At 46.3% G+C, this 9806-nt stretch overlaps 1 protein-coding gene across 1 annotated transcript; it reads left to right on the forward strand.

Moving 5' to 3' along the window:
- Positions 1-7762: 7762 nt before the first annotated feature.
- LOC142297227 (general transcription factor II-I repeat domain-containing protein 2-like) lies at positions 7763-9598 on the forward strand. Its single transcript, XM_075341485.1, has 2 exons — positions 7763-9094; positions 9185-9598. Exons 1-2 carry the CDS (start codon positions 7763-7765, stop codon positions 9596-9598), a joined length of 1746 nt encoding a protein of 581 aa, XP_075197600.1.
- The last annotated feature ends 208 nt before the right edge of the window (positions 9599-9806 follow it).

The following is a 9806-nucleotide window of genomic DNA, read 5'->3' on the forward strand; positions in this document are numbered from 1 at the left end:
TTTGGATCGTTCCTGAAAACGGAGGTCAACGCGTGTGGCTAGTGCAATCAGGGCATCCAGAGTGGAAGGAACATCGCGGCCTGCCAGCTCGTCCTTAATATGACTGGAGAGTCCTTCCCAGAAGGCGGCGGTGAGGGCCTCATTGTTCCTTCCAATTCTGAGGCCAAGGTGCGAAAGCGGATGGCATATTGGCCCACCGTCAAGGTCCCCTGACGTAGCCTGATGAGTGATGAGGCGGACGTGGCGGCACGTCCGGGTTCGTCAAAGGTGGTTCTAAACACCTGCAGGAATTCCTGGATGTTAGTAGTTACAGGATCCTCTCTCTCCCACAAGGGGTTCATCCAGGCCAGTGCCTCACCCTCTAAATGGGACATCACAAACGCCACCTTGGCTTGGTCGGAGGCAAACAGGTGCGGAAGCTTAAAGTAGAGGGAGCACTGATTCAAGAATCCTCTGCAGGTCTTAGGATCTCCGGCATATCGGGGTGGAGAGGCCAAGCGGAGTTTAGAGGCCTCCGAGGAAGCCGCCATGGGAACTGAGGCTGTGGACTGTGCTGTAGAAGCCTGAGATGCCAGGGACGTGGCAGTTGCTTGTAGCGTGTTCAGACGGGTATCCACCGAGGACATGAAGGCCAGCATGTGGGACTGAGTCTCGCGCTGTCGTCCGAGTTCCTGCTGCAAGTTGCCCAGCTGGGCCGCTAGTGCTTCAGCGGGATCCATGGCCTGTTCTTACTGTTAGGACCAGGAGGACGGGTAGGCCCAGGAGGTGGATCCACTGGGCTGAACACCTCACCGAGGGCAAGGTGCCCGGTAGCCGGAGCACTACGGGTAGCAGGACAGTCTGTTCAGAGGAGTGGAGTGAAGAAGTCCCTGGGACCACGGAGTCTCTGAAGGTAGTCCGGGTGACGGAGCTCAGGTTCGGAGGCCGAGGTGATGTCAGGCAGAATCCGGAACCAACGGAGCGAGGAGATGGGTCACCACACGGATCCAGGGATCGGAGATGGTAGGGACTGACGAGATGGCGGACAGCCACCGTTCGGGGTTCTGGAATCGTCAGGACCGGTTGGCGGGACAGGAGCGACTCTACAAGAGAGATAGGTAAGTACGGAACAAGGCACAGGGAGACCTGACTCCTAGCTTAGCAAACACGAAGAACAGGCCCCGCCCACTTGGAAAGGATCCCCCTATATACCCTGTACCTGATTCTTCAATATCCTGTTGGAGGACGCTGGCCCTTTAAGAGAGGGTCAATGACCGCGCGCGCGCCCTAATGCGCATGCGCGAGGCCCGGGTGCCAGAAGCCAGAGCAGGGAGCGGTGCACAGGAGGCAGGAGTGCCGGGCTGGCTCAGCGTTGCCGACGGACACCGGGAGCGGGGACCGGGTTGCCTGGAGGACGCAAGTGAGGGAGCATGGAGGCTGTGGAGCGGGGGACCGGGAAGCATGGCACGGGAGCGGCGGAGTGTGAAAGGGGAGCCGGGGAGCGTGGCAGGGGAGCCGGGGAGCGTGACAAATGCAGAGGTGCTGCACATAGGTTTGCACCAGTGGGACACTAATGGAAGTCCAACAGCCACTTTTAGGATGCCACTAAGTTTCCTCAGTGTTTGCTAGTATAATGGCTTAGTAACAATGAGTTTGAGTGTGCAAAGGTCAGGAGGGTACAGTGGCAGGGTTGTGGGTCTGGGTAGAGGAAAGGAAGCCTCCCTTTCTATCCCTCCTAATGGGGAAATGCAGCTAGGAAATCCCTGACCTTAGCTACACAGACGCTGTCATCTTGTGTAGCTGTTAAAATCTGTTTTCATGGACCTGACTGTTACCTATGGCTCTGACCCTGCCGGTATTAGCCCTTACAAGGACTAATAGAAACTTCTATCTCTATTCTGTATAGCGCTGTGTATAGAGCGTACACAGCAGTATCAGAGACAGGAGCTACGCCAGCGGTGACTGACACCAAGACGCAGAAGGCAGATAATGGCGTGCTGGAGGAAAATGTCCGTTTGTATAATGCATGGACATGTGACATGGACATCCTATCACACATGCCGTTGCTTCTCTGGCTAAAAGCCCACTTAGCTGTGTGTGTGTCTGGGATTGGCTGACATGCTGACCCGCCCCACTACACGCGCGCGCTTAGGGAAGGAAGACAAGGGAAAAAAAAAAATGGCGATCGCCATTATCCAAACAGCAGTGTTCTGAATGCGCTGTTCCCGCACACTATACGCTGAAATTTCATAATAGTGTGAGTCACAGAGTGACTTACACTATTGCAGCGGAAAGCCAGCTATTAATTAGCTTGTCTTTTTGCTGCTAGAACCGTTCTCGAACGTATCTAGAACTATCGAGCTTTAGCAAAAAGCTCAAGTTCTAGTTCTATCTAGAACAGCCCCCAAAATCACTCGAGCCACGAACTGGAGAACCATGAACCACGAACCGCGCTCAACTCTAGTGGAAATATAACATTTTAGTGGTAAAAATGTCAAATGTCAATGTCATACATCCTTTAAAGGTGGAAATGGACCTCACAATTTGTTGCACAATTTCTCCAGCACACAGTGATGCCCTATATATCATTAGAAATTACAGTTTGGCCACACGGCAGAGCTGATCATTATAGAGCACTATTCGGCTTTTAGAGCACAGATTTTGTTAGGATAGTTTGCAGGTAACATTTGCAGAGCCCCTTAGGTGCCAGAACAGCAGAAAAATACAAAAGTGACACCTGTCAAATAATTTTTCTGTGACTATTTTGCAGCAGCCAAACCATGCTTTTTCTGGACAGTTACTAATATGCCAGTTTAATGCTTATACATTATGCCCCCTTATATTTTAGCACCCCCCCCCCATACATTGCGCCCAGCTTCTGCTTTTCCAGAGTCTTTGTTCTACCAGTAATGTGGGTTATTCCCAATATTAACAGTGGCAGATAATGGACCTGACTGGGACTGAGTTTGTGCAGGATAACTTAGGGGCTTATTGGTAACATTTTGGGGTGCAGAATATGTATTGATCAATTTCAGTATAAGGCTAGGATCACATTCTTGTGTTCTGCAGTAAGCACTTATGTCAGGGTGTCTATGTAAATCTCCCAAAATGTGAGTTAGACTAAACCCCAGTGGAACCATTCATTCTAATGAGGCAGATGGAGACACTTTGGATTCCGTTTAGAGCAGCGGTCTCAAACTCGCGGCCCCCGGGCCGCATGCGGCCCGCCTGTCTAATTTATGCGGCCCGCAGACACAGTGCAGAACACCTGATATTTTCCCTCCACTGCCTCCAGTCATTTAGCGGTCGCACTTCCGCATTGGAGACGCCGCCAGGGAGAAGCAATCAAATGCGGCGCTCAATCAAATGTCAGGGCGAACCAATCGACGGCGGCGTTTACAACTCGAGCTCAGCAGTGCGACCCGAGCAGCGCTGACGTCAGCTGCTTTGCCGGCGGGTGCAGCAGAAGGAACAAGAACATAGGGCACGTTAGAACGTTTGTGGTGTCTGTGTTTGCGTGCACGCGTGTGTGTGTGTGTATAATGATGGCTGTGTGTGTGTGGATGATGATGATGATGTGTGTGTGTGTGTGTGTGTGTATATATGTGTGTATGATGATGGCTGTGTGTGGATGATGATGACTGTGTGTGTGTCTGTCTGTGTGTGTGTGTATGTGTGTGTCTGTGCGTGTGTATGATGATGGCTGTGTGTGTGTATGATGATGGCTGTGTGTGTGTATGATGATGGCTGTGTGTGTGTATGATGATGGCTGTGTGTGTGTGTGTGTATGATGATGGCTGTGTGTGTGTGTGTGTGTGTGTGTGTATGATGATGGCTGTGTGTGTGTGTGTGTATGATGATGGCTGTGTGTGTGTGTGTGTGTGTGTGTATGATGATGGCTGTGTGTGTGGATGATGATGATGACTGTGAGTATGTGTGTGTTTGTGTTTATGATGATGGCTGTGTGTGTGTGTGTGTGTGTGTGTGTATGATGATAGCTGTGTGTGTGTGTGTGTGTGTGTGTATGATGATGGCTGTGTGTGTGTGTGTGTGTATGATGATGGCTGTGTGTGTATGATGATGGTTGTGTGTGTGTGTGTATATGTGTGTGTGTGTGTGTATGATGATGACTGTGTGTGTATGATGATGGCTGTGTGTGTGGATGATGATGATGGCTGTATGTGTGTGTGGATGATGATGATGATTGTGTGTGTGGATGATGATGACTGTGTGTGTATGATGATGGCTGTGTGTGTGTGGATGATGATGATGATGGCTGTATGTGTGTGTGGATGATGATGACTGTGTGTGTGGATGATGATGATGATGGCTGTGTGTGTTGATGGTGATGATGATGGCTGTATGTGTGTGTGGATGATGATGATGATGATTGTGTGTGTGGATGATGATGACTGTGTGTGTATGATGATGGCTGTGTGTGTGTGGATGATGATGATGATGGCTGTATGTGTGTGTGGATGATGATGACTGTGTGTGTGGATGATGATGATGATGGCTGTGTGTGTTGATGGTGATGATGATGGCTGTATGTGTGTGTGGATGATGATTGTGTATTTTGTGTGGATGATGATGATGGCTGTGTGTGTGTGTGGATGATGATGATGGCTGTGTGTTGATGATGATGATGGCTGTGTGTGTATGATGATGGTAGCTGTGTGTGTATGATGATGATAAAAATGATTTTGATGATGATGGTGACTGTGAGTATGTGTGTCTGTGTGTGTTTGGGGTGTGTGTGTGTGTGTGTGTGTGTGTGGATGATGATGACTGTGTGTGTGTATGTGTGTGTGTGTGTATGATGATGGCTGTGTGTGTGTATGTGTGTATGATGATGGCTGTGTGTGTGTGTGTATGATGATGACTGTGTGCGTATGATGATGGCTGTGTGTGTGTGTGGATGATGATGATGATGGCTGTATGTGTGTGTGGATGATGCTGATGATGATGATTGTGTGTGTGTGGATGATGATAACTGTGTGTGTATGATGATGGCTGTGTGTGTGTGTATGATGATGGCTGTGTGTGTGTATGATGATGGCTGTGTGTGTGTGTATGATGATGGCTGTGTGTGTGTGTATGATGATGGCTGTGTGTGTGTGTGTATGATGATGGCTGTGTGTGTGTGTGTGTGTGTGATGATGGCTGTGTGTGTATGATGATGGCTGTGTGTGTAGATGATGATGGTGACTGAGTATGTGTGTCTGTGTGTGTGTGGGGTGTGTGTGTGTGTGTGTGTGTGTGTGTGGATGATGGCTGTGTGTGTTTGTGTGTGTGTGTGTGTGTGTATGATGATGACTGTGTGTGTATGATGATGGCTGTGTGTGTGTGGATCATGATGATGATGATGGCTATATGTGTGTGTGGATGATGATGATGATTGTGTGTGTGTGGATGATGATGACTGTGTGTGTATGATGATGGCTGTGTGTGTGTATGATGATGGCTGTGTGTGATGATGGCTGTGTGTGTGTGTGATGATGGCTGTGTGTGTGTGGATGATGATGACTGTGTGTGTATGATGATGGCTGTGTGTGTGTGGATGATGAAGATGATGGCTGTATGTGTGTGTGGATGATGATGACTGTGTGTGTGGATGATGATGATGGCTGTGTGTGTTGATGGTGATGATGATGGCTGTATGTGTGTGTGTGGATGATGATTGTGTATTTTATGTGGATGATGATGATGGCTGTGTGTGTGTGTGGATGATGATGATGGCTGTGTGTTGATGATGATGATGGTAGCTGTGTGTGTATGATGATGATAAAAATGATTTTGATGATGATGGTGACTGGAAGACCGGAAAATATTACTTTCGGTCTCAGCCTTCTTGTCGGTCTGGACAGATGCTCATCTGTTCAGCGATGAAGCTGAGCTGACATTGACTGTGGACTACGTCAGAGGGAAGCTTTTTTTTTTCTAAAAAAGATGGAGTCCCTAAATGTGTTTTTTGTTTAATTTCTAATAAAAAATATTTTTCTCTCTGTTGTGTTTTTTTTGCTGTTTACTAGAAATTCATGGTGGTCACATCTAATTTGACATGACGCCATGAATTTCGGGTTTACTACCAGCTGAGAATACAAAGCTGGTATTAACCCCATTATTACCCAGTGTGCCACTGCCACCAGGGACGCTGGAAGAGCCAGGTAAAGCACCTGGAAATGGCGCTGTGATGAATGCGCCATTTCCAGGGGCAGTTGTGGGCTGTGATTTTCAGCGTGGGGGGCCCAAAATGCTTAGGCCTTACCACGCTGAGAATCCCAGCCCTCAGCTCTCTGGTTTTACCTGGCTGGTGATGAAAATATGGCGGGAACCCACGCATTTTTTTTCCCCATTATTTAATTAAAAAACAATTGGGCTTCCCTGTATTTTGATTGCCAGCCAAGGTAAAGCTAGGCAGCTGGGGGTGGCAGCCCGTAGCTGTCCGCTTTATCTGCGCTGAGAATCAAAAATACCGTGAAGCGAAACGTCATTTTTTTTATTTTATTTGTCAAAGAGAATGGGCATCTGTGATTGGCATCAGCATCAAAATGTATAAGCAGATTCCAGGTTATTCCAACAGCCAAGCACAGACACTCATTCTGTCACAGCATCCGTGATTGGCTGTTCGATCTGTCACACACAGTGTAAAAATAAATACATTAAAAAAATGACATAGCGCTCTGCAGTATTTTTGATTCTCAGCGCAGATAAAGCGGACAGCTACGGGCTGCCACCCCCAGCTGCCTAGCTTTACCTTGGCTGGCAATCAAAATACAGGGAAGCCCAATATATATTTTTTATTTAAATAATTTAAAAAAATGCGTGGGCTCTTGTCATATTTTGATCACCAGCCAGGTAAAACCAGACAGCTGGGAGCTGAGATTCTCAGTGTGGTAAGGCCGAAGTGTTCTGGGCTCCCCACGCTGAAAACCACAGTCTGCAGCCGCCCTTGAAAACGCATTCATCGTAGCGCCATTTCCAGGCGCTTTACCCAGCTCTTCAGCAGCCCTGGTGGGGGAGCGGGGGGTGGCACACTGGGTAAAAATGGGGTAATGCCAGCTTTGTATTCTCAGCTGGTACTAAGCCTGAAATTCATGGCGTCAAGCCAAATTAGACCTGGCCACCATGACGTTCTAGAAAACATTAAAAAAAAACAACAGATTTTTTTTTTATTACAAATTAAACAAAAAACACATTTAATGACTCCATCTTCAGTCCGAGTTAGTTCACAGGCAGAGCAATGTCAGCTCTGCGACACTCAGCAAGCATCTGTCCAGAGCGACAAGCAGGCTCAGACTAACAATGAAAGTCAGAAGTCAATCGAGTTCATTGCTGAGCCATCAGCCCGTGGTTAGGGGACCCTGCGAGCCCTCATCGGGTGATTAAAAGAAATGCTGCAGTATATTGCTGCTAATTAACTGCTTCGATACCCCAGCGTAATGGCCAAGATCAGCTGAGAACTGCTCTGGCAGTGGACAGAACAAAGCGACAAATGAGCAAAACAGCACCCTCATGTATTAGTGATCACATACGTGTACTACGTTTTTTTCCCATTGAAGTGAATGTGCAGCCACTAACAAATGTACTAGGCTGCTGTGGTCTGCCCATACAGTGCTTAGTCCTGGCAGCTGCTGGAGCACTGAAGCTGGGGCACCAGACTATATATAAGGACAGAGTCTCAATATTTCTATATGGGCAGTAGACTATGCATTTCTAAGGGGGAAGGACCGAGATGCTAACAGACATTTTTCAATTCACAGAGAACCCCTTCAAATCATAAATGGCATCTGCAATGTCATCAAAAAAGCGCAAGATTGCTGAGGAAAAACGAATATTTCAGGACAAGTGGGAACAGCTATATTTTGTCACAGAGGTTGGAGCGAAAGTCCAGTGTTTGATTTGTTTTCAATTTATCGCAGTGCTTAAGGACTACAATGTGCGACGACATTACATGACGCACCACGGAGAACAGTATGAAGCACTGTCTGGCAAACTACGAGATGAAAAGGTTCAGCAGCTGAAAGCATCACTTAAAAAACAGCGAAACCTTTTCTCAAGTATTAACAAGGCAAGCGAATCTTCGGTGAAAGCAAGTTTTGTCCTCAGTAACATGATAGCAAAATATTCACGACCATTTACTGAGGGTCAGTTCATTAAAGACTGTTTTGTAAAGGCAAGTGAAATTTTGTGTCCAGACAAAACAAAACTATTCGAAGGCATAAGCTTGTCCGCGAATACTGTTGCTAGTAGAATCACTGAATCTGCTAGTAACATTCATCAGCAACTCATTACAGCAGCACAAAGTTTTGAAGCATTTTCCATAGCACTTGACGAGAGTACTGGTGTAACGGATACAGCATACTGTGCTGTGTTCATTCGTGGGGTTGATGAAAACGTAAACATAATCGAGGAATTTTTAGACTTATTACCTATGAAAGGCACAACAACTGGTCGTGACATTTTTAAAGAACTTGAAGATTGTATCAATACAGCAGGACTGCCATGGGATAAACTTGTGTCTGTGGTAACCGACGGTGCACCAGCAATGTGTTCTGAAAACATCGGTGTTGTGGGATTATTGAAAGCAAAACGAAACCAGATTTCTTTGTCGGGTCCTTTCAGTGCAATACACTGCATTCTGCATCAAGAAGCGCTGTGTGGAAAAAGTGTACAACTGAAAGAAGTGATGGACTTTGTGGTTAAGACAGTGAATTTTATACGGGCAAGAGGTCTTAATCATAGGCAGTTTACTTCATTCTTGTCTGATATGGACACCGAATATGGAGACTTGCTGTATCATACTGAAGTCAGATGGCTGAGCCGCGGAAGAGTGTTGAAAAGATTTTTTTCCTTAAGAGAGGAGATAGCGCTTTTTATGGCACTGAAAGATAATGATGTCTTCCAACTTTCTGACCCAGCTTTTCTATCTGATTTAGCGTTTCTAACTGATGTCACAGAACATCTCAATGAACTCAACTTGAAGCTCCAAGGCCAAAAGCACATAATTACAATAATGTTTGACAGTGTCAAAGCATTCAAATGTAAGTTGTCTTTGTGGGCCAAACAGTTGCAGTCTGGCAATTTGGCTCATTTCTCAGCTATGCAGTCACTGGTACAAACTACACCGGATCGTTTGAAAATGTACTCCGATATAATTTTACAACTACTACAAGAGTTCAATTGACGTTTTCATGATTTCCAGGATCTTGAAACTGAATTTGCACTCTTTGCCACACCATTTGCAGTGGATGTTTCTTGTGTTTCAGAAGATCTGCAGATGGAGCTTGTTGACTTGCAGTGTGACACTGTTCTGAAACAGAAGTATATGGACATTGGTGTTCCAGATTTCTATAAGTTTGTTTCACAAGAAAAGTTTCCAAAACTTGTTAAAGCTGCTGCCAGGATCATGGCCATGTTTGGCAGTACATATGTATGCGAACAGTTTTTCTCCTCAATGAAGCTTAACAAATCAGCATTACGGTCAAGACTTACAGATGAGCATCTTCGTGCAACATTGCGATTGGCTACTGCACATGATTTCAAACCCCAAGTTGACTTGCTTGTATCTGGCAAACGCAGTCAATTGAGCAGCCAGACTGGAGTTTGTCACACTTGAACTTGAAAACTGTATTGTTAAAATAAATGAGCAGGTGGAAAACACCTGAAAATTTCCATTACGTTCAAACTTAGCAGTGTTGTTATACTAATGTAGCATTGTTATAATAGTTGAAATAATTGATTAACAATTATATTGTATTGTATTAAATTTGAAAGGAATGCGGCCCTCTGCCTTAAATTTTTTTTATATGCGGCCCACTTCCTCT

The sequence above is a fragment of the Anomaloglossus baeobatrachus genome, chromosome 3 (assembly GCF_048569485.1).
Source record: "Anomaloglossus baeobatrachus isolate aAnoBae1 chromosome 3, aAnoBae1.hap1, whole genome shotgun sequence".
Taxonomy (NCBI): domain Eukaryota; kingdom Metazoa; phylum Chordata; class Amphibia; order Anura; family Aromobatidae; genus Anomaloglossus; species Anomaloglossus baeobatrachus.